Genomic DNA, 26,004 nt, shown 5'->3' with positions numbered 1-26,004 from the left:
TTTTTGTTCTCTAGATAAAAATCAGGTCTGACGGAATTAAAACTCACTACTGTTAATGCACTTAAATGTACGTCAACCGTAATGTGTTGGTTGACGTACCAACCCTATTCCCTGTAGATAACGAAGTTAGCTAGCACAAAAACAAACAAACAAAAAACACAGCACAGAACAAATGTATTTCCCCCTTCACAATCTAAACCGTAAATTATTGCCAAGAAGTACGACGGTTAGTGTCGATAAGGACCGTTTTTAGTGAAATATCCGGTAATTTTGTTGTGTTTTGCAGCTGCGAGACGCTTTTAGAACGATGGGACGATCCGATTCTAGCACGTGCCTCGGTGCTCACGTGACATCCGGTCTCTGACACGGTTTCCTCCGTGCTCCATTCACAGTTTGGAAGCCACATGACAAATCTGTCGCCTGCGCACTTTGTGTGTATCTAATCCCACGTGCCTTTTTTGTGCCAGTGTTAATGTAGGGGTTGTGATTGCACTTGGCATCATGAGTCTGCATGTGATTTGTGTGTGTGTGTGTGTGTGCGTGTGTGTGTGTGTGTGTGTGTGTGTGTGTGTGTGTGTGTGTGTAAGTCATTTCGTCACATGCGTTCACAAAGCGGCCTGAGATCTCATTTGGTCTGATCTGATTTCCTCCCAGCTGGCTGATGTGGGACAGTAGCCCAGATGTTGGAGGGATTATGCTGCTCCCCTGTTTGAGGAGAGAAACGCTGGAAGCATTCAGGAAAAATAAACACACACAGATGCACTCATTCAATATGTTTTTTTTTTTTTCCTGTTTAAACATTACGGCTTAATGTCTTCATGTGTTTGTTACAATTAAAAACATCGTTTTCAGTGTAATAATTGTTGGTGGCAAAATCAAGGCTGGTCCACGGTTGAATAAGGCCATGGGCAAATATCTTTTGGGGCCCTTCTTTGAGATTTGGTGACATCTGGGAGAGCAAACAAGAAAATATGTTGCAATTAATTTTCAATATGAAATGCGGAGTGGTATTTAAGTGTGGCATATTAATTTAAGTAACATCTGCAGACAAACACTGATTTTACAGTAAGCAAGTCAAGTTTGACAGCTTTTGTTTTCAAAATTTGAAACAGACATGTAAAATGTGCAATCTATCAAACCAAATCAAATCAGCGATGCTTTTGAGCACCCTTAAGTGGTGTTGGGGCCCTAAGCCGTTGTTTTTCTTGCACATGCCTTGGGCTGGCTCTGCCAATGTGTGACATGATGGAAAAGAATTGAACGTACACACAGTACTCCAGAGTAAGTAGAACCTTAAAGCTTCATGTACCTTTTGAAAGAAATGTATATATTTTTAACATTGATTAAAACTGTCACTATGTCCTGACAAAAAATAAAAAAATAAAAATTCAAGCCATTCCCAGTGATCCCACTGCCATTTGCAGAAATACACCGCTCCTGACAAGAAACAACCAATCAGAGCCAGGAGGAGTGTTATAGTAGTGTCAATCATCCTTGTGTATGCGCTGCTCACACCTTTACTCTGCACAACACGTACCGCCGTTCAAGATCAAGATTGCCGGTGTGCTGCGGTTGTGCTAATGGCGGAGAAACAACCTAAAGTCAAAGGGGAACTGGCGATTTCTCTAGTTCTGAGTCCTGAGGGGGAGGAGCTATGGAAGGAAAAGGGGAGGAGCCTGTGCAGTGCACTCACTCAAATTTTCCAGTTTTCTCAGAACTCCCTACTGCAGCGGTCAGGACTGAACTCGTATTTGAGGAAAAGACAACAGCTCTTAGACATCATTCACATCATTTTTATTGTAATAGATCTCTATCATATACATACAGTACAATATGCTTAAGACAGATTTTTATGGCACATCCATTGTACATTTTGCAGTTGCTGGTATTGCTGTGAGGTTACAGTAAAGTGACCACTTCTATCCGTTTACTTAGGTAGAGACAACAGGTGGTTTTGACCTCGTGGGTAAGAGATGATGGTTGCTACAGCAAAAACACATGCACTGTCATCGGTTTATATATTCCACTAGGGGTGGGTCACACATTCAGTTACAAAGATCAACACTTGAGTGGGTGGGGTAGTGTTGTTGTGTTCTTGTAAAAAACCCCTTTTTCGTTGTAGTCTTGGAATACGCTACAGCAGTGGCTACTGTGCTCCTGGAAAAACTACAGGATGGACGCGGTTTGTGTCTGCACCCAGAGTTTGATTTTATTTTGTTGTTTTTTTTGTCCCCTTCCTCACGCGATCGAGGGCCGCTTTTGAGTTGTCAGAGCTGCCTTTGCCAAGTTTAAATTCCGCTTAAGGTTCTTTTCTTTTTTTGCGAGTGTTAAAAAAAAACAACAGCTCTTGACGATGCAGTAGGAATGACAGGATAATGGTGTACAAGGATCTAGCATTCGGGTCTCTACTGCGATACGACTTTACCATTAATACTACAGGTACGGAGTACTGTTGAGCTATTCACATATGTACAAAGTCTGCAGAGATTAAAAAAACAAAAAAAAACACAAAAACTAAAGTGTGCGTTTTCTTTCTGCAGACCATGTTCAAGATAAATAAGACATCTAACAATGATTAAAAAATATATCATGTGCCTCTATCATGCTTAAGTGCCATTATCCATTTTCGCCCAGTATTTTTCCCTCGTTCAAATGAAAACGGACGTCAAACATTACGATAAAAGATTGTCTAAAAAAAAAACATAAAAAAAAATAAAAAAAAACACAAATCATGATATGTAACACAATACTAAACTTTGCCAGCTTTCAGTTGTCAGCTTATTTTAGTGATCTAGGTGTGAACATTGTGCACATACAGTAGAAGAAGTGTGAAGAAGCGGAGCGGTTTCGAGCTCCTCCTCTATCTGCTTCTATTTTTAAAGACTCAGATTAAACACACCGTCAAGTCAAAATGTCCCCTTAGTGTTCTGTTTAATTTTACTGAAAGTGCTTCATGTACCTCCGTGGAGACTTTTTACGTCTCCAAATGTGCAATTTTTAGCGTTTGGATTCCCTCCCAGCGACCCACCGTTAGGTGTTAATCAAAACCAAACAAGAACGAAGAAAAAATAAATGAAAATAAAACAGTGTGAACTCACGACAATCGGTCGTTGTAAGCTGAATAAAAAGCAGGAAGAGAAGTGATTTGAACGGGAGAGGGGGTGGAGTGTGACTGACACGGCCGCGTGGGGCTATATGACCTGGCAGCAGCTGTGTGGGGTCGGGGTGCAGAGCAGACCCTCCTTGGGGCCTCGGTGAATGTTGACCGACAGCGTCTTCTCGGTCAGTGGCATCTGCAGCGCGCGGTTCTTTATGTTCCTGTGGTTCTCCCGGGCCAAGTCCAGCTCCCCCAGTCTCAGGGTTCCCGAGCAGGGTCCGTCCAGCAGGGGGTCCGCCAGCACGTCCCCCAGTGGTGGCTGGTGGTAGAGGTTCCCCTTCAGTGACGGCCCGCCGAGCAGCGACACTTTGTCCAGGCTGCCGGTGGAGCCGCCCATGCACATCCGCCACATGGGGCGCTCTTGGGAGTCGGCCCCGACGCTGCTGCTGACGCCGACGCTGCCGCCGACGCCGCCGGAGCCTCCACCGACTCCACCGCCTCCTCCTCCTCCTCCGCCGCCCCCACCTCCGCCCGTCAGGTTGTGGAACTGAGAGCTCAGACACAGACTCATGAGTTTTAGGCTCTCCACCAGCCCACTGGCTGCCTTGGCCGTACCCTTCCCCTGTACTGACCCCGAACCTGGACTGGTACAGTTGGGCGGACTTCCCTGTCCTGCTCCTCTTTTTTCTCCGTCCCCTTTCCTGTCTTCCCTATCATCCACCACAGTCAATGCGTGAGGTTTAAAATGACTCTCCGTCTCTTCGTCACTCGTCTCTAAGCTGGGGGTAAAAGTGGCGTTTGTCGGCGTCTTCGGAGAGGATATTAGCGTCGATGGCGATGGTATTCTAGAGTTCAAATTGAGGCTAAGACTTGGCTTAGGAGGACCAAATCCACGTAATTCTCTACTTTCCTCCTCTTCGTCGTCTTCTTTGTCTTCCTCGTGGATCTGGTTTAGAACCGGAGCGCTCATTCGAGAAGTCATACGATTGCTAGAAGAAGACATGGAGGAAGAGGAGCAGGAGGCTTTGGAGCGAAGCACTACTTGCGAAGGTAGAGCAGAAGGGGGCAAGCATTTATCCTCTGCTCCTTCTTCTTCCTCATCCTCCTCGACGCTGAACAGACTGGGACTTCGTGGTTTGCACGGTCCCACAGACCCCAGGGAGCCCAGCCTGAGGGGGTTGGAGTGGGGCTTCCCTAGGGGTCTCAAACTCTTCTCCTGATTTTGTCGTGCAGGCTGCGGTTGGCTGGAAGGTGGCGTCTGGATCTCCTGCCGCTGACTGAGGTCCAGCAGTGCAGTTTTAGGCCTTGGGCCTTTGTGGAGGCTCTCTGCGCTGCGGGCGGGGGACTGGGGCCCTCCGGGGTGGGATATGGCAGGACCACCAATCCCGTCACTGACTTCCTGGTGAACATCTACTCTGGTAGGCCAAGATTGCCTGTAAAGGATTGCACACAATAATGTTACTGAAAAATACACATCAAAGGTTATTTACGTTGATCTCAGATGAATAATTAGAGAGATTAAAACCTAATGTCAGCTAAGCATGAGAGATACCAGCAAAAAAACACATATGTTCCAGATTTAAAAGCTAAAAGACAGAACCAATAAAAAAAAGCTATCATATAAGTGCTTGTTCAAAGTTAAAAAACAACAAGAAAATCGCAGAATCATTTTACCTCAAGCAAAACAACAAATTTAACCTAAGAGGCAAATTCAAACCTTTTCCATTCCTTTGACGTAGCCAAACAAATCCATTTTCTGGCTTGAGCCAGTGAATGCTAACAAGCCGTTAGCTTCTTTCAGATAACAAGGTTTCTTTTCCTAACATATTGTTTAATAATATTAATAAAAATTAACAGTTACATCCTATGTAGTTTATCTGAGAGGTTTATGGGCAAACTAGAAAGTTTCTGCTTCTGTCTACAGGTTCCTATTCACTATTATTATATAGTTTACATTTAACTATTCCTCAATAAATGGTGCTAGACCAGCAGCTCTTTATGCTAAGTTGTGCTAGCTAGAGCTTAGCTTGCTCTCAGATAGACATTATTTCACCAGCACATTCTTTAAGAGCATTAATAGGCTAACAGAATTCATTTTTACAAATACGGCTTAAAAATGTATATTTACAAAATATATTTTATATTTGCCATAGCTGATGTTTGAAAATACCAAATCACTGTGCCAGCACTAGCTCTTAGCCTTTGCTTTGCAGTTTAAAGAAACTCAAGAATACATATGTAAATTGGAAAGTTTCAGACTGATGCTTTATGCTTTTTTTTTTAGCAATAATATTTTTTAAATATATTATTTAAATACTAATCTTTAACACAGAGAATTAGGTGCGGCACCCATGATAATGCTAAACTGTGCTAAGTAGCTGCTTCCCAGCTAATTTCACAAACACATCAATTCTAATAAAAAATTAATTGATTTCATTAAGAAAGTTTGTATTATAATTTAAATTAAAATCTTTTCTATGTCTGATTTAAGGTCACCATGTCTTTCTCTCTAACTGAATAAACAGTGTTGCTTTTTCTTCTTGGCTGTTTCTCCAGAGCTGCGGCTCTTTTCTGTCTGCTCTTCATTCCCCGCTCAGCAAACAGCTCTGCCTTTCCATCTTCTGTCGGATTTACTTTCTGGAGATTGACCGTAGGCGACGTTGCAGAGACAGCTTCCTGTCCGCTTCAAGAAACGCGCACGTGTGTGTACGTGTGTGTGTATAACGATGTGGGACGTATATATTTACCTGAACTGGGCCTTGCTCGGGCTGGGGGACCGTGTCTGGCTGTGCTGCTCTTTCTCCTGCCTGTCCCTCAGCATCCTCTCCGCCAGCAGGAAGTAGGTAGCTGTGATGTGGTTGTATTGGTTCGACTCCAGAGCCCTGAGACAGTAGTTACAAAAACTAAATCAAGAATTGCCCTTGCATATCAACTTCTTCTTCTTCTTCTATGTTTTTTTGAATAACCACCATAACCCAAGAGGTCATTGAATTCAACATGGCAGAAACTCACAATTAGCTGCTTAGTTGCATTTTAAACAGTTGATGACAGTCAATTAAGCTTTAGTGGAGATTATTTTGCTACGTGTGTGTGTGCACGTTTATGGTTCGGTCGGAGGGAGATACCTACTCGGTTATGGCGTCTCTGTCGGCGATGCCCCCCAGCACCATGCGCTGAATGATGGAGCCGTGCTCCTCCTCCGATAGGCTGCGGTACGACACCAGGGGGGTGGACAGCTTGGTGGCCGGGGAGGGGTCGACGCCTTGGAGCCATTCGTGGCCCTCGATCTGCTCTAGCGTCGCTCGTTTCTTTGGGTCTCTCTGTAGCATGTGGCCTATAAGGCTGGAGGGAGGCACAGTGGAGATTAGCATCATGGAGTTTAAATCAATGATTTCCAAATTTAAAAAAATTAAGAAGGCAGATCAGGTGAGGCTTTGCTTCCTATTAAACTTCTTCCCAACTTTATCCCTGAACCGATCTGCTGTGTTCTCTGACTTTGATAAAGCTTCATATTCCCTGACAAACATTGACAAAAAGATCCACCATAAGATTAAAGTAGGCTGGTCAATAAATCAATAACAATATATATTGCGATAGACACGCAATAAATATTGATAGATAATACGTCTGATAGAATATTCAATATTTATTAATATTCACTGAATTCTGATCCAGAACTGCACAGAATTCTGGGAGATATAGGCATAAGAAAGGCTTTCGCCGCTCAAGCCGTGAGCGGCTAACAAGTGTTAGCCGCCATGAGTGGCTAACACTTGGTTAACACCATTTGTGTTAACCAAATAGTTAAGTCCTATTTGGTTACCTAGCAACAATGTGTTGAGTAACTCACGCAGCAGGAATTTCAGGTTTCTCACACTGCCTCAAAACTAGTTAAAAATAAAAACAATGTTGTGGAGTTAAAGTTGTGGATAAAACAGGAAATATCAGGCCAAAAAAAAAAAAACGAATCAATAATTTTCAATATTGACTGATATGAAACGCTTACATCGTGATAGGTTTTTGAGCTAGATAATAAGGCCCTAAAGAGGGGACAGAATACACATGAATGCCACGCTACAATTATGCACCAGCTTGTGTCGGTCTATCACATAAAATCCCAATTTGTGGGTTGTAATGTAATGAAATGTTGAAAAGTTCAAGAAGTATACATACTTTTGCAAATATTATTAAATTAAGGTTTCCAGACATTTTGAAAATTTAGTACTTGGAAGCTCTAAACCTTTAAAAGTTCTACCTAGAAGATACAAGAGATATTGGAGTGTTCAAAGGGCTGTGTAATAATATCGGTATTGCGATGTATATCGATATTTTCTTTCCAAGAAAAAAATCGATATTCATCCGCAAGTATCGTAATATCCAACTGTCACCTTGTTCACTCACTGCTTGCTTCGCAGGGAGTGATTAGGTCATCAGGCTTGGAGTGATTCCTTCAGATGTTAAGTGCCAAGGTTAAAAAGGTATCAAACTATTCAGAGCAGGGTACTTGGTGCACTTTATTTACTTTACAAATGCATGTAAGCTACAGTTTGTACTGTTTCAATTAAAAGAAACATGTTTTCTCGCCACTTTGATTCATTTTGTCTGGCTGTCAGCTTTAAGTCTGTGTCCATGTCCAACCAGAGCCAGGTATTGTGTAGTTGGTGCTTTTAATCAGTTTTCAGTTAAATTAATTCAGTCCAACTCTATAACAGTCACAAAATGTCACCAAAATCACTCTGTCCCTCTAAAATCTTTCAGAAAATCGTTAAAGTGTATCGAATTGTATCCTTTGCTGAATATTGCAATATATATCGTATCGTGAGTAGAATATCGTGTATCGTATCGTGAGATTATTGTATCACTACAGCCTTAGTTTATATATACAACAAATTTACAAATACACTAACCTTTGAACCACATTATTTTAAGTCAAAAGTTATTGCTAAGACAAGACTACTGTTATCCCAGCATTCTTTTACATTTGTGTTTTCTGCTCAACCGGTTTAAAATATGAACTCATACGCCCATCACCCCAGCAGATGTTCCGTGGCTAAATTGTTCAGTCACATAAGCAGGAGGAAGTCCTGTTCACCCCCCACCCCCAAGGCCTCATGGGAAACCAGGGTAAGTGCCACCGTTTGAAGCATTGTGTTAACGTCCACACAGAATAATAAAGTCAAGGCCAAACACAATGCGCGTTCCGGGCTACTGCTGCTCGAAATTCTTTCTTTCTGTCTGGATGCGACATTAAACCCTCACTGTGCTCAAAGAAAGAAAGAAAAAGACAACAAGAGAAGAGGCGATTTGAAAGCGGGTGCATTAGTTCCACTTAACACAGCGCCGCATCCCTGCTGGAGCAGCTCGCTCGCTGCAGCAGCAGCAGCTGGGTGGAAAAAAAAGCAGGACACAACGAAGAACGGCCGCACCCTTCACTCCTCTGCTCTGCTCTCCTTCTTCACACATCTCCAAACATGAAATATGCAGCACCTGCAGAGTACTCTGTCCATCTGTGTGGGTTTGCTTTGCCCGGGCATTACTCACTCTCTGCAGGCAGGGGAGATGTGCGGAGGCACCGTGTATCGACAGTCCATGATCATGGTGAGGGTCTCGCTGTCGTTGGCCTCCTGGAAGGGGGGCTGACCACACACCAGCATGAAGAGGATCACCCCCAGACTCCAGATATCTGCACAAACACACACACACACGGAGAGGGAACACTGTCAACGGTGAAGCAAGAAGGGTTATTTTTAAAAGGAAGAAAACACAAAGTGAGACATGTATATTTTCACTGGTTAGTGACCTAGATAAGATACAGATGCGCAAACATAGACACTAGGTGGTGCTAGAGCTTCTACCTGGTTTCCTCTGAACAAAAGAAGTGCCCTTCTGAAATTGTTTGTGTTTTTGATTTCCATCAGAAAACATATGGCTATGATCTAAAATTAAGGGTGCACAGATGGCAGTTTTCTGGCCGACAGTAGCTGCGTTTCCATTACAAATGTGCACAAATCTTTGTCTGTATTCCTCTAATGTGGAAAAAAAAACAAAATTTTACAATTGCGGTGTTTCCATTAAATGACAAACACAATTAAAATCAGACGTGAATAAGTTTGATCACGCAATAAGTCATTAAACATGCCACGCTGTGATCATCCTACTACTTCCCGTTTGTCTTCTTCTTCGTGGTTTTCGGCAGTAGTAACATGAGGTTGTTGATCACGTGACTGGTGAGTTGCGACAAAAGCGTTTCCCTCTCATCCTTGTGACGTAATATTTTAGCGAAAAACAAGTTTTTTTCTTTTTTTTTTTTTAATTGGTGAGTTTCCATTAAGCAAATTTATTTTTTAAATGTCAAGTTGTGCAAATGTATGGTCAATGGAATCGCAAGCTAATGTCGACAAAGTCTCCAATGCCACCGGAAAAAAAAGTTGCTAGATTTGTGGCTGGTTGCGTTTTGCAAATAAATCTCAGTAATCGATAGGCCTGCTGATAGATCCTCCACTTGGAATAGGCAGATATACATGACGGTCAAGCTGTGTCATAAATCTCACACTATTAAGACTGCTGGCGGTTCCATGTGCTGCACAAAGTGGCCATTTTTTTTCCACTTGCCCTACAAAACATCTGTGCACATCATGCACATATATATATATATATATATATATATATATATATATATATATATATATATATATATACACACACACATATGAGCTGTCTCCTTCCTGGGTTTAAGCGGAGCGTGAAGCACATTTGATCAGAAACCATTTCCATAAATATGTGCCAGCTCAGGATGCGTCTAAGCGAAGACGAGGCTCTGCACGGCTGCCTGCAGCCAGCGGCGCGCTCGCATGTCAACACACGCACACGCACACACATCCACTCACATACACATACATACATACACACACACAGTCGACAGGAAAGTGGGTTAACGTGTTCATCCCTCAGAGCTTCATGCAAATGCTAATTTCATGGAACAGTTCTTTTAGTTTGATTATTTAAAAAAAAAAAGAAGAAGAAGAAGCAGCACAGCTTTCTGTGCTCAGGGCGGTCGCTGCTGCTCCGGTCAGCAGGATGCTCCACTGACACACATATCACACACTCGTACGCCGTCTCCTGTAGAAGCGCACAATCAGTGACTTTTCGGCCCCTTCTCAGCAAAATCCGACTGATTTAAGGAGGGAGGGTTTCTTTTCTTCCTGCTTTAATTAACTAGAGTGCTACTTCTTAAGTTACTGTTTAAACATAAAAAAAAAAAATCTATATGCCTATCAGCTGAAAGCCTGCCGAGATACATTCAGATTGCTGTGAAAGACTTTCAGCTGAATTAGGTCGCAGATGTTCTTCTTTTCAAACACAATGGTTTGACTAACTTTTGTCTATTTTTTTTTATTATTATTTAAATGTGTCACAGTAAAGATCAGTGAAGGATTGATCTCCAGGTTTAAGAATTACACCCGTCAGCTGTAAGAATTAGATGTAGACGACATTAAAGTGGCAACAATGCGAGCTCAAAAGAAACCAAGAAAGACTGAGAGACCGGGCAGCGGCCCAGGGCGGCTTCTCGTCTCGGGGGCGACATGAGCTTCGTTGTTTGCGCTTAGCAGCTGAGGACGACATATTTAACTTTCTGCAAAAAAATATTAGTTTTTTAAGATTTGAATTTGTCTGAAACTGAACTACAACATAGGAAAGTGAAACTAGAATTACTAACGGCAATAATCTTATGATGTAACGTGGGTCGTGTTAAATAGCCATTAACTAATAAGTGTTGCATGTCCTTCCATTGTGCATATTATATTTACCAATATCATAGAGATTTCACATATATTTTTTGTTTCATTCTCTGCTTCAGTCAAACAGCCCATAAGCCTGCACTGTGTCACACTTTCATGTTTTTTAGAAATTCTCAGAGTGTATGGAAATTGAAATGATGTGTCATGGTTGGTTGAAAAAGCAGGGAGAAAAGGGAGGTGCTGAATGTTTTTCGCCCAGGGCGCCGAACAGGCTAGGACAGCCCCTGTCTGACAGAGGCCATTCATTTAATTCACTGTGAATGCTTTAAAAGCTGCCATGGTGCGTTTCTAAAGAACCTCCTGAAACAACTATGTACTTTTTTCATTAAACGTGCTTGAGGGTGGAAATTAAAACCCAACAGAAGCGACAGCTCTCTTTTTTAAAAGAGAGGTTGATTCATCCGTTATTCCCCTTGACAAAACGTGTGCTTTTGCAACTCGTAGCAGTCTGAATGCGGAGGAGCCCTAGTGGATTTATCATCCTCGGACCCCCGGTGATTTATCTTTGCGTGTCTCCGCTTCGCTCCAGTTTGCCAGAACACGCCGGAGAATCCAATCTGTCGGAGTAAAAATGTGTTGCCTCACAGTGAGCGGCGGCGGCGTCTCATTCTGCTGATGGAGGGAGCGAAAGCTGCTGCGGCCGCCTCTTTACCCCCCACCCGTAAGCGGCGTAGCCTAGCAACGGCAAGCTCCGCTCCCTCATTACTTACGTCAGCTGTTCGTTCGAACTTCCTTTCGATAACTTTATTTATAAACCAGATGGTTGACAGACTGTAGCGTCGTACTGGAGGCTGCTTCGTGTTGAGGGCTCTCTGAGTGAACGTTCCTTTCTGCAGCCCAGAATATTGCTCTTTATATAACTGCTTCTCGAAATAAACAACAATAAGCAGTCCTTTGTGTGCTGATATTTTTAACCCCGCGCCTAAATGAGCTAAACTCAGCCTCGTCCTGCTGATTGGGGAATAAATATATTTGTCTCCCTTGATTATAATTTATAAAACTCCTCCTGTTAAATTTAGATTTTATTGCAGTAGCAAAAATCACACACCAAAAATATTCAGAGTACATTCATTTGGTGTGAAAAAGAAAAACTGTACTATGTTGAGGAATATTTCTCTCTTTTTTGTCTTTCATCTATAATTGGGACAGGTTCATAGGAACAAAATGAGCCAAACCAAGAAGCTGAAAAAAAATGGGGTGGGGGGGGGGAGAAAAAAAGCCGACACATTGTTGAATTTGCCAAATCTTCTTATGCAACAATTCAGTGGGACACTTTAATTAGGCAAACACATTCAGAAGACAGTGAGCTCTTTTAAAAGATGAGTTTTGCTCAGCTTTTTCAAAGATAGGCAAACTGTGATTGGCCAAAAAACCACAATCGGTGCACCGCTAACAGATACCCATCTAAAAAAGATTATCATCTTGATCTCTTTGAAAGATCAGGAGCCTTTTATACAGCCTAATAAAGACAGATATGCACCTTTTTCCATTATCTTGAAGCATGGTTCTCTCACTGTGAAGCAAGAACTACATGACCTTTGGTTGTACTCTGAAAATACAACATCTGCCAAGTAAACACAAACCGGCAAAATATAGCGCTAATGCTTACACAATAAAAGTTGACTTTATTTTAGGATTTCTATTTTTTTTTAACCATCTCTACCAATAGCGCTAATAAATATGCCTGGCACTGCATTATGCAACACATAATGACACAAAATACCCCCATTTCATACACAGACGCAACTCTGAATGATGCATGCGCCTTGCTTGTGTTCTTCGGGAATGCTATTAGGTAAGTTATTATTTTTAAGAGCAGCTTGAGCTTTTTTGAAGAGGAGGAGCAGAGCTATATTTAACTTCCCATTTATCGGAGACAAAAAGAAAGCCCACACAGCGGAGAACATCAGAGAAGAAAAAGCACTTATCAGTCCGACATCATACACTCCAAAAGACAAAAAAAACCCCCACAAAAATAAAAATCTTCGACAGCCTTCGAGGTTTTCTGAGAAAAACAGAATTGTAAATGCTCTCAATTAATGAGACAATCCTTCTCAAATAATAGCATTATTATCAAGCAAATAAGCATAGACAAAAAGAAACTAATTAATAAAATGACGATGGAATAGATTCCACCCCTAATAATAAAACAGAACATCTCTAGCAGCAACATGGCCATCAGCAGATGCGACACAAAATTCACAATTTAAGCTTTTGACAAAGTAATGACGACGACAAAGAATCCTCATCGATGAGGCGAGAAACAACAAATGTTCCCCAATATTAGGTTTTGTTAAAAAGATTGGACAATGCCCCTGCTCTTCAGTACCTGCTAGTTAACTGTGAGTCAATAAAAGTGGTCACATCATAACCGCGGTCCCTGATGCATCATCATACCCCCTCTTCCCCGCTCCCCTCCTGGCTCGTTCCACTAATTGGAGCAAGTCCAAGTTTGCCTCCTGATGGGTTTAAAAGCACATCAGTCCCAATTTCCTTAAAGATCTTAGAATTAAAAAAAAAAACAAACAGCGAGCACCAGAGGGCTCTGCTCATTATGAGGTTTTTTAAGAGATAATTTATTTTGGCGCAGGTATGAGAGTGAAATCCTACCAGAAAAATAAAAGGAAGACTCTGCAGAACCGGGGAGGAAAGGTGAAGATAAACTAGAAAATAACCCGCCAAGTGTTTACACAATTTTAAACTGGAGGGCATCAGAGTAATACGATTTTAAACGGATTTTTGTGAGTGGGAATTATTGCTGAATTTTTTTTTCCAGCAATAAATTCAACAGAATGTAAATATTTCTTTTTTTTTCTTTTTTTGTTTAAATGTCTGAATTTTACTTAGATTTTCAAACCTCCTGGTATTTCAAAGACTTTATGATACCACACAGTTTAAGCAAAAGTTCAAAGTATTTAGAAAAGAAGAAAATGATGGGTTCTAAACTGGTCTTGACAGTGGTAATTACAAAAATTAATCTGTTGTTATCACGTCAAACCCACCTGAAATGTTTGTTGCTAGCTCAACCAAATCGCAAAATTTCATTTAATGTCCCAGTAAAGCTTTAGCTGGTAAAAACTAGCCTCTTGTTCTACGCTTCGCTTCGTACAGAGGGTCTGGACCTTCGAATGTTTAGGAACAATTGCTTGATGGAGGCGTGGACTTTGTGGAAGTTTCAAACAATCGTACTGAATTTTAGCCAGTCGCTAACATAAGCCAGGGCAACTGTGAAGAAGCTATGCTATAAAGTTTACTGGAAATGACATGCACTGTAAACAGCCTTACTATGAAGACTTCTGTAGAACCCCAAGGGAGGAGAGACATTTTTGCCAGTAATAAAATGTCTTAAACATTCCCCTTGCTCAGACATTAATTGCTCAATATTTAGAAGCGTGGCCAACACGGACTGAATGGCTTTGTTTACTTCCTCTACTGCTAACTACAACCATAAGCAGACAACGATTCAAAAACAGAGCAGAAACTCTACGTCATCGTTCACAACTCCTCCTTTTGCGCACTGATCGGTTGAAATTCTAGCAGAGAAATCTAACTCAATGGGAGAAATCTAAGAAGCAGCACTGAAGGGAGATGAGAATCAAGCCAGATTGCAATGGCGAGGTTAAGTAAAGTTGAACAAACTAAGTTCCTCATTGCAGGACAGAGTAAGCCATTTTCTACCCTACATAGCTTATGTCTAGTGGTTCTTATGGAGAACTGAAAAAAAAAGCAAAGCTATGCTGTAATTCTCTAACAATGAGCTTCGTAGATTTTTTTCCAAGTTTGTTAGTGAAAAACAATTATTTCTTAATGTGGCAAGTCTTTCCCCTCAACTGAATAAATGCACTGAAACTGAAGGTTGGAGATTATCTTTGCAAAAGGGTGGCAACTATTTTACATGCGTCATTTCTTGTGCGTGTAGCATTTTTTCTTTTTTATTGGAATCTTCAGCTGTGACTTATTAACCACTCTGTTACATGAACTCCTGGTCGAATTATCTCGTGTTCTCAAGGTCTTCCTTAGCCGACCGACAACCTCCGAGGGAGCCCGGCTCGATAAAGCCCGAGTGTTAACAGCCTCTTTATCTCTGCTGCAAACTGGGCTCCGTGCCACTTGGCGTGACTTGAGAGGAACCTCGGCGTCCTGCGGATCTGTCGACGTTGTTGCTCGTAACCCACAAACAGGTAACCTGGAGCCCCTTAAATGTCAGGACCGCCGGCCTCCGTCCAGACTGCTCTGCATCAGGCTTTAGCCGCCGCTACGGCTGGGAACGTTATTACATGCCGGCTGGGTGGATAATCCCAACAATCAAAACATCATCATCTCAGCCGAATGAACAATAACGCAGGGGCGATGCAGCTGCTCCACAGCACAGAACACGCTCACACACATCCGTGCATTGACAATATACACAAACAAGTCCTCAGACGGAGCACACACATCCAACCAAAGAGCACTATGATTACTCTACTTTTTGGAATATGGAAGACGCTCGGCAAAAAGGGGAGAGAGAGAGAGACAGATGGAAATAGCCACAGCAAATCCACTCAGTCAGAAAAACAGAAACTGCTTCTCTCTTGCTGCCGCCTTTTCTTTCCCCTGCATTTGCTCTGACGCAGTGGCCTCTGGGCAGACACAAGAACTGCTGATGCCTCTCCTCGCTCCGTCTACTTCCCTCTTGTTCCTTGCACCTCTTTCTCTCCCCTTGTAGCGAGGGGTCTGCGATGCTGCCGTTTTGATTTGGTTTCTTGTTACGATTTCATTTGATACCCAAATACTTGCTATCTTTGGGAGTGATGCGTCTTTGCGGTGGAAACAAAGACGGCAAAGCTACTTTAGGTGCATGCAGAAGAACGGAAAGCTGCTTTGTCCCGATCAGGCAGATATATTGTTATCGGTAGAAGGGCCAATACTGTTAATTAAGGCAAAATACAAACAAAAATAGATCACAGGTGTAAGAGTGCATTGTTGCTGATCACCTGCTTTCTAAGCTGCAACTTGCACATTCTGGATATTGAACACCTCCGTCTCTTTTATCAGCTGGCTGATAAGCTGCCAGGAGGCCAAAGTAGTCAGCAGAGTCCATCCATAAAGTGGAAAAGGTCAAATACTGTGATCAACGCTATTACTCTGGGTCATTTTAGCCGAAACAGCATCGCTTTATTTATTTTTAGCATCAGCAACAACTGATTCCAATGGCTGCTGGGATCAGGCTAGCCTCCTTCCCACTGCGGACTTACCGACTGCCGGAGCGTCGTACTCGTCCCCCAGCAGTATCTCAGGGGCCGAGTAAGCCAGCGAGCCGCAGGATGTGTTCAGCGTCTTTCCGGGCTGGAAACGGTTACTGAAGCCGAAGTCGGTGAGCTTGACGACGCCCTGCTTCTCGAAGAAAACAACATTTTCAGGCTTCAGGTCCCTGTGAACCACGTGGAGCCGGTGGCAGTAGGAGATGGCGTGGACGATTTGGGCGAAGTAGCACTTGGCCACCTTGAAAAAGATGAGAGATGAGGGAGAAACACAGTCAGAAATGTGGTTTTATTGACACCTTTCAGTTTACCTGATGGGCATTTCAACCGCCTAAAATAAACTGCAGAAACAGACAATTACCATTAGCCGTTTAGCATGGTTAGCATGTGCACTGTATGTCACAGTCATTATACCTATGCAACATGAGGGTGTGGCTGAAAGATGAAGGTTGTCATTTTACAAAGCGTTTAAATAATTAAATTAATTACATTTATCTCAGCCAAATACCCGTCAGAACGTCTGAGTTTGATGTTTAAACATTTTTCCCAACATTATTCGAAGCTAATGCAAAATATTTATTTTATAGTATTTCTTGTTCAGAAACAACATGTAAGAAACTAAAGAAAATAAACCATGCTAAGCAGCTAGTTATATCTAAGCAATAAACAGCTAATTAGTAAGAAAGTTTAACATCTCTTAAAAGTTGTTGAAAGTGGAAAACATAGGGTCAAGAACATAATTTCATACGATTAAGTGCTAAAGTGAGCGACTTTCTGTATGTGATCTTCTAGAAACCAGATTTGTTTTGTTCACGTTGCTAAAATAGCTACAACATTTTGGTGGGAATCAAGCTAGCACACGGTGAAACTTTGGTAGAAGTTACTAAGAAATACATATAAAATAACTGATGTCAGAGAAAAACACAAGCGTGACATAATGTCAGACCTTAAAATATTAAACATTTGCTGGTTAACCTGCTGAAAAACAAGCAGTAAGAACAGAGAAACCTGCTAACTAGCTATCAGCAAAAAGACAACAGCTGTTAGCAAGAGAAACATTTTAGCATGAAGCTAAAAAAGAAGATTGTAATTGTACTTTTGGAAGTAATGTCTGCTATTCCAAATTAATAGTAAAGAGATAACTATCAGAATGTAGACTTATCTGCAGAAACAAGTCATAGTTCTTATTACTTTGCTAAAATAGCAGAACATCTAGGTGAGAAACAACTAACCCAGTCCAAAGACAGCATGAGGAAAGTTTATTGCATAGAGTTTTAAGTGACTCTATGCAATAAGAAAGTTTCCATCACCCCAGATAAAAGTGTCAGCACTGCTTTAAGTACTAGGTTTACAGCTATTTTTTTTTCCAACTTCATTCCAAGCTAATGTCAGCTAGTAAAGGAATTCTTTATATGGCCACAGACTCCGAGTACAATATACCTACAATGTAATGGGAGCACAGCTAATGGGGCTCTGTGGAGCACTGCAGCAGGCTTCTGGAAGTTAGCCAGTCAGAGGAAAGTGGGCTTAGCTGCCCATAAAGAGGAAGAAGCTAAAACATGTTGCTTCAGCAATAATATCAACTAAAACCTTATAACCGGCACAATATACATTTTTAGAACCCAATTCATTTAACTCCAGACTCAAAGAAACAATACAATGTACTTTTTAAATTCTAACCCTGTTCTCATATGCCAAGGAAAGCAAATGATTTCAAAGTAGATTCAAGACACTGGATACCTAAATAAGAAGAAACGGTTCAACTAAAGTCTATTGAAACTGAACAACTTGTCCCTTTCTGTGCCCTGACTTGCAATGCTGCTATGCTAAATGCCACAGACTTACCCCTGGGGGTCTTAAACTAATGAACTTCAAAGGATCTGTCTGCACAATGTATTCATGAGCCCCAGACAAACACTGAACTTTGTTGCACTGCCTTCAACCAAAAACTTTGTTCTCACTTCAAAACACAGGATTTTAATCCATCCAAATTCCCATTTGCAGATTTTCCTCCTGTCCCAAGATAATGAGTATTAATTTTGAACTTTTTTATCTCTCTTAATTCTCTTGAGGCGAGTCCAAGGTCAGACGATGACATGAAAGACAAACAATGCGGTTCTGGTTAATAGGTTGACGAGCTCTTGGTAACCACACAGTCCAACGCCGTCTGTCTTCTCCACCCCTCTCACCTCTTCACTGAGGCCTCCATCGTGCTTCATGATGCAGTCGTACATGTCTCCTCCGTCTCCCAGCTCCAGAATGAGGTAGAGCTTGGTGGCCGTGTCGATGACCTCGTAAAGGCGCACCACGTTGGGGTGCTGGACCATTTTCATGCATCTGACCTCCTGGAAAAGGTGGCCCCGCGCCACCGGGTCCAGCTTGGACTTGTCTATGACTTTCACTGCAACCTGGAGGCGAGTCAGAGGGAGAAGTCAAGAAACAAACTACTTTTACAATTGGGAAATTGTGTTTTTTCGACACATATATTTGCACTAATTTGTAATGGATTTGCAGCTGCAGCGATACACCTTCATGTGCTTCATGTACAAGCGTACCTTCTCTCCGGTGAATACGTGTCGTGCCAACTTGACCACTGCGAAGTGTCCCCGGCCCAGCGTCTTATCGAGATCGTACAGCCCGGCGATCTTCCCGTCATGATGGCGCTTCAGGCCTGACATGTCTGAAGGATCAGCCTTTTGTTGCCTGCTGCTCTTCAGCTGTCACTTCTCCATTTCCCCTGAGTCGGTTGAAGTTAGATAAAGTTGTTTTGGGAGCTTTTATTTTGTTCCCGCGTCTTGAGGTAGTCGTACAGAGCCTAGCGATTGGCTGGGATCTCCACTGTTGAACTAAATATTCAGGTTTGTATCGACGTGCCGCCGGCACTCGGCTTAACTCAGTCCCATCAAGTGGTGATCTGAGGGTGAGGAAAGTAAAAATAAAAAATATTAAAACTGACTTCTACCCAAAATGTGACAATAAGTGATGTGATTTTTCACTCAAAGTACAGAAGTCTACAGCTGTAGCTAATCTGTTAAAAAATGAAGTCTGGACATTTATTCTTTAAAACTATAAAAGTTTAACTTTCTTGACCCACACATAGAAATAAAAATGTGCATTTAAAAATAAACATTAGATAAAAATATATACTTAACCTCAGCTTACGTTCACCAAATATGCAGATGACTCTGTACTATCAATGGCTTTTTGACATGTTAGGTATTTTTACAGTAAAGTTTCATTCAAGAGTGATAATAAATAAACAAAACCATGAAGGCCCATTAAAACGCTGCGTAAAATCATAACATATATCAACTTGAAAACGCCAGATACGTTCATTTGAAGTTTAATTTCTTGACTGAATAAATGACGTGAAAACCAAAACACAAGCAGTTATCTAAAGGAAAGTGATATGTAGTGGTCAAGTTGGGGAAGGAAACCAAAACTATAAATGCCTCAAATGTACCATTTGGTGAAAAATGTTTGTATTGATAAGCGGATGTACATACAAACATAGATTATTTACCTTTTTCCTCATGTTGTGATAAATTTGAACCTGTATGTTAAAACTCATCAGCAGATTCCACATCACCTCATTTCTGCACTTTTTTCTCCGTTTTATCATCTGATGAACTGCACTCTGCAGTAAACGGCCTTTTATGAGTGAAACAATGCTGTTGTGTCAAACTCAAAGATCTACTGCCGATATAAATAAGTCGTCCTAATGTAATTCTAAAAAGCTAAACTGAAAATAATGAAGTGCTTAGCAATAATAAAACAGTTTTACTAGAATTGACATCAACTTACACAGACGATTCTGATCAAGTCTACTTTTCTGGAAAACAACTCACACCCTTTTAATCGCACTATAAATTAAACTCAATTACTTCCATTGCCATGATTTATCATTTATCTCTTTTTTTTCTCTCTTTCTACCAAAACCTGGATGATAAAAGTCCTCAGTTTGGTGCTTTGGTCTCAACCAGCCCTTTTATTTTAAAGGACAATTTTATTTACAAAGACTTCAAAAATGAATTTTATTTATTGTTTTGTTTATTTATTTTGGATATTTAAAATGTCTTCCAGCTCCAGTATTAAATGTTCATTAGAATTTAAAGTTTACTAATCTTTGACAATGAGCTCTTGCAATATTATTTTGCCATTACCATTATGTTACTTTAAAATAGTCTCAAAACAGCAATATTATCGTTTATTGCGATAACTTCAGGAACAACTTATCGTCCTGCAAAATGTGTTATCGTGAGAGGCCTAAAACTTAATCCAATTGTTGCTTTGTTATACTCCTTTAAAAATGAGCAATCATCTCCATGTCTCATCAGCTGTTTTTCTTTTTTTAAGTTGCATGAATGCATATATCCTCCCAGCAATGACTCAGACGCTGCGTTCTTTTGAGACGCTTCGTGTCTTGCTCACTTCTAACCTTTTGCTCGGATCATTCATGCTCTCCGGTCGTGCGGCATATGGCTTCATCACTCTGATTGTGAAACAAAGAAAAAAGAAAAACCCTGCAGGCAAGGATGCCATTCCACTTCCAGGAATTCACCTGCGTGCCAAGATCAAAACTTACAGCACGAAACACAAAATGTACCAGCGAGGAACATTCCAGGGAGGTGATGTTTTCCGAGGCGTGCCCCGTTTGTCGACGGGCTCCGAGAAGAAGACAACATAAAACTAAATAAAGGTTGCCAAGGAAGCACACCTGTGGGCATAACTAGTGGTAATGAAGAAATATCTGCCATCTGTGGTTATATGGAAACTTGTGGTTGCTCAAAGGAAACTATAAAAGGCTCAGAAAGCATTTGGCCTGATCCAAAACTGGAAAACTGTAACTGTGAGAAAAAGAGTTTGTCAGTTTTCCAACTAAACATCATGCAGACAAACACACTTTGAGAGAAAAGTAAAAAAAAAAAAAAAAACAACTCTTGTATACACTCTCTCTCTCTCTTCGAAACGGCCAATCAAAAGAGTGTTGATTTTTCCAGTAACGAGGCGATGAAAGGACAAAACACACACACACACAAACACACACTCAGAGTGCTGATGATGGGCCAGGCCAGGTGAGATCAATGCTTGCTGCGGCGCGGCGCTCGGCGGCCGAGATGGCCTCAGTCAAACCCGCTAAGTATTCGCAAATGGCTGATCTGCCGGTCTAAATCCAGACTCCTTATTGGCCTAAACGGGGAGTGTTTAATCACTTGATTGGCTCAGAGCAACCGATTGACAAATCTGCAAACTAAGAATGAGGTTAGGAATTGTTAATTACGCACCCTCTGCTAGGCTTTTGTGACACGTCTATTCACAGGCCTCAGTGTTGGTTGCATAACACGTTGGAGTTAGCCGGTGGTGTATTGATTTACAAAGTAAGCTGTGTGTAAGTTGTGTGCGCGTGTGTGTGTGTGTGTGTGTGTGTGTGTGTGTGTGTGTGTGTGTGTGTGTGTGTGTGTGTGTGTGTGTGTGTTCAGGGAGATACACATATCTACATCTGAGGTCAAAGACCTGTTTTAATAGCTGCACTGTTCCCACAGCTTCCAATGAATCCCAGATAAGAGCGTGATCTGACTGTTGATTAGTTAGGCAGATAAGCAGAAACTTTGACACCCAGGTGAGGAAATATCCCAGATATGTTGCTTCAGAATAACCAAGGAAAAACTGAAATATGGATCAGTTTTAGCAACAGATAAATACCTGGATGTGAACCTAAAGAATTTACCTTTCCTATGAATTAAACTCCTTTTAACGAGATATAGCCCTTTATAGCTTAGATATTTTATGTATAAATTATGTTATCAAACATGGTGGTTGATTTTGATGTGGACGATATGGCTCTCCATCCAGGGCAGCAAGACTTGAGGAATGACAGGTGATTAGGCCTCCCTCTTGCAATAAGCAATAAATCAATGAATCAATTGATTGCATGATAAATTAAAAATAGCTCCATAATTTCCATTTGCTGGATTTATTGGTTTTCTCTTTTCTACCAAAATTGGTCTTCAGTCTGGTGTTTTGGTCTCAACTAGGCCATTTTTGAAGGACAATTTTGTTTACAGAGATGTTATAATTCATTTTATTTGTTGTTTCTGATGTTTTGGTCATTTATTTTGGATAAATAGCTAAATGATCATTAGAAAGTAAAGTTATTTATCTTTAAGAGTGTGTTCTTCCATTATTACGCCAACAGATTTATAATATTTGAAAATGGTCTCAAAGCAACAATATTATCGTTTATCGCAATAACTTCTGGGACAATTTGTCATCCATCAAATTTGTTAACGTGACAGACCTAGAGGTGGTTGACAAAAAAAATGAAGGAACAAAAGTTGAGATGTCAGTTGCACTCATTTCTTTTGTATTGCTTCTTTTGTCTGCTCAGTCCATGATAAACAGAGTTAACAGTCAAACCTCTGAAGGAAAACATGGCGGCACTCTCCAGGTGGCAGTTGGAAAAAACCCCGGGGGAAAATTTAACGTAACATGAAATGCGGCCTCGTTTTCTCTAGAAGCATGTTGCAACCTGGTGCGTACAAATGCTTGTGTGGAATCGCCACGCTTTTGAATCTGTTCCATCGAATCTTACAAATTCCTTTCCTTGTTTTTTTTTTTTTTTACAAGCTTCAGCTTATTGAGGTTTTAAAAAGCTACACTCTTCCAAAATGATAACTATTCCTCGTGCTATGCAGTTTGGAATCCTGTTTTTACCAAAGAGAGTGGTTTGGAACAAAAAGTAGTGCAGAGTTGCACATCCCCTACAGGCTGCTGCACATTGCCTGTCAGCTGGAGAAAAGAAGAAATCTACTCTAAACGAAGAAGACTAATTTGACTTATTTCATCTGAAACACATGAACAGCATTGGGGTGGCAACATCCGTCTTCTTAAAGTAACTCCATTTTGAGACAGGCACCTGTTAAGACGCCAATTTCGAATTTGCTAATTAACCAGCTAATATATCGGGTTGTAAAATCGTTAAAAGATAGAACATTCTGGAGAATCAAATCAACAAGAAATTGTTTTTAACGTTATATACGAAGTAATCGATATGTTTAATTATTATAATGGAAGAAGGTTGGTTTTAACCAGAACATTTTTAGCTTGGTTTAAGTGCTGCTCAATATTTTACAGATTTCTTAATGTCACTGAATGTTGCATCAGGATAATTTACGATCTGATATGTGTGGCATATGATGTCTTCATGAGGGGAAAAATCGATTTAGTGTGCCACGTTTCAATACAACCTTAAATAATTGTGTATGATGACCTACATATTAATTTAATACAAGCATTGCCTGAACAATGTTGTCCTCGTTCTACATGCAAGGCTGTAGTAAAGCTCCCTCAGCACAGACAGAGCATCATGTCTGTGATTTATCTATAACACTGTGCATCCAGACTAGGTCAGTGTCCAGACTTATACATTTAATGTAGAGTTTGTGGTTGCAGATGAAATCTGCTGCTGTCAACGCGCCTGCTGGCTGCATCCACAACATGACAGCGCAGAGAGCAGCAGCAGCAGCAGCAGCAACCTGCGCCAAACGGCACATCGGCCAGTGCTGCAACATGATGCATTACACAAAAACACACACAATCCATCACAACCACAACCCAACTTTACAACAAACACCCCGGATTCTACCCTGCGTGCATTCTCCCACCAAGAACCAGCCCGACTTACCACAGAGGAATCCGAGGCAACGCCAGGCGTCCTATCTGGTCCATTTCAATGCTGCGGGATTGTGCGCGGCTCCCGGACGGGTATTTTTCTTCTTCTTCTTCTTTTTTTTTCTAACCAGGTTGATATCCGTCACCGCTCAGTTCAATACACTGCTGCTGCTTACACTGAGAGAACCGGCGGAAGGTCGCTCCCAAACAGACCAGAGTTAATCTGTCACACTGTCAACTCAAGCCCTCTGTTTCCCTTTCGCTCTGGCGCTATTAGCTGCGCCAAGTAAACACAGGTAGCAGGATGATGCGGAGCTCCAGCCTTTCAAAATAAAAGGACTCAGACTGCTGCTGTGGATGATTTGATTTCATTTAGCTGTCAGAAATGAAAATAATAATAATAATAATAATAATAATAATAATAATAATAATAATAATAATAATAATAAATAATAACAATAATAATAATAATAATAATAATAATAATAATAATAATAATAATAATAATAATAAATAAATAATAATAATAATAATAATAATAAAACACTAAGCATCTTAAATTTATATCAGCAATTATCTCAGATACACTCGATTTTATCTTCAAACTCAAACTATTCTTAAAGCAGAGGCGGTTCTGTTATTATTGGTGCCCTGGGCGAACTCCTTCTCTTCAGCCCCCTTTTCTCTTTCAGCTACACTAAACTAACAAGGCCCCTTCTGCGAAAAACAGAAAAATAAAAATATATTTTTTAACTTTCATCAAGAAAGTTATCCAAATGATCCTGTTTCGCAAAAATAATTATCTTTTTATTTGTTATTTTTTAAGTATTTCTTTTTCAGTTTTACAAGTAGAAAAAAAAACATTCAGATACAATGTTAAGTTCAACAGGTATTGTCATACTCTTCTGATATGTGTACATAAAATGGCCACTGACAGAGAAAAAAATATTAAGATTTGAATAGGCTGGGTCAGACTTTAGCAACAGGGGCAGCAATTTGTTTTGCAGGTGTAGGGAGACAAAACATTATTTTCCTTTTTTTTTATGAATTTGTGTTTTGAAAACAGTGTACTTCATATTAAACTCAAAGGCCTATATATCGTATTAAATATTGTTTTAAGAATTTTCATGAATATAGACAATATTTCAGTATTTGAAAATTTTGATGTGATAGTACACTTTTCGGAACAGCATGGAGGTAAAGCCCAGGGGATCTATTGAACCTACCATGCATCAGTTGATAGCTGCTCATGTATAAGACTACATATCCATCAATCAGTGTTTATATTATGACCACTTCCCTAAGAATAGTCCCCCGTTCTTCCAGAACCAGCATTAACTTCATCAGCAGTACAGGTGACAGTAGCTCATCTATTAGATTGGATCACATGGGTCTGCCTTCGCTTCCCACATGCATCAATGAGCCTTGGCTTCCCACGACCCCGCGTCGCTGAGTCATCAGTGTTCCCGCCCTGGGTCACTTTTCATAGATACTGACCACAGCGGACTGAGAACACCAGCCCAATATCCTTAAAACAGCAAGAGCTGCAGTTCTGGAGATGCTCTGATCCAGTCATCTGACCATCACAATTTATCACCTGTCAAACTCACTCAAACAACCAATATCTTACCCATTCTGCCCTCCTGTGATGCAGTACGGTAACTTTAAGGGAAAATAACCATCACAATTGCCAAATAATCCCACACACTAACAGGTGCCATGATGAAACAACAATTAAAATTTGTTAAAGTTATTCACTTCACCTGTTGCAATGTTAAGTCTTATCAGTGTACTGTAGATGTATCTATTTATAGATAAAAAAAGTTTATCCCTCTAATAATAAAGGGGGATAAACTGTCTAAAACAAACTAGTGAACATGCTAAGATGCTTTAGAGAAAAAAAAGTCAGTGAAATCACTTTTTTAAGTTATTACTAAACTGGAAACAACAAAGCAGACAAAATCTTTATTCAGTTTTCAGTCATTATTCAGCCATGTTTCCATGCAGGGCTTAGTGTGTAAAACGTTGGGGTAAACAGGCTTAAAATAAACTTAAAATTCAGCAATGGAATGGAAAGCACATTAGGGCACATCTATTTGGACTCCCGAATGCTTGGCATGCCACCCTTAGCAGAGAGCCATACCACTCATATTAAAAGTCGCCAATATTTCAGACGAGCCTTTTACAAATTATT

The 26,004-nt window shown here is 40.9% G+C and overlaps 1 protein-coding gene across 1 annotated transcript; it reads right to left on the bottom strand.

The window, feature by feature from the left end:
- Nucleotides 1-1,777: 1,777 nt before the first annotated feature.
- On the bottom strand, nucleotides 1,778-24,129 carry LOC106930174 (SNF-related serine/threonine-protein kinase-like). Its single transcript, XM_015007567.2, has 8 exons — nucleotides 23,824-24,129; nucleotides 18,695-19,053; nucleotides 18,329-18,547; nucleotides 16,134-16,380; nucleotides 8,639-8,780; nucleotides 6,227-6,439; nucleotides 5,845-5,979; nucleotides 1,778-4,530 (listed from the first exon to the last, which is right to left on the bottom strand). The coding sequence occupies exons 2-8, from the start codon at nucleotides 18,815-18,817 to the stop codon at nucleotides 3,192-3,194; spliced, it is 2,418 nt and encodes an 805-aa protein (XP_014863053.2). The 5' UTR covers nucleotides 18,818-19,053; nucleotides 23,824-24,129; the 3' UTR covers nucleotides 1,778-3,191.
- Between the last annotated feature and the right edge of the window lie 1,875 nt (nucleotides 24,130-26,004).

Source organism: Poecilia mexicana, unplaced genomic scaffold (assembly GCF_051168715.1).
Source record: "Poecilia mexicana isolate PSO_F unplaced genomic scaffold, ASM5116871v1 scaffold_11, whole genome shotgun sequence".
Classification (NCBI taxonomy): domain Eukaryota; kingdom Metazoa; phylum Chordata; class Actinopteri; order Cyprinodontiformes; family Poeciliidae; genus Poecilia; species Poecilia mexicana.
The sequence above is the reverse complement of the archived record's forward strand: the minus strand, read 5'-3'. Positions and strand labels throughout refer to the sequence as shown.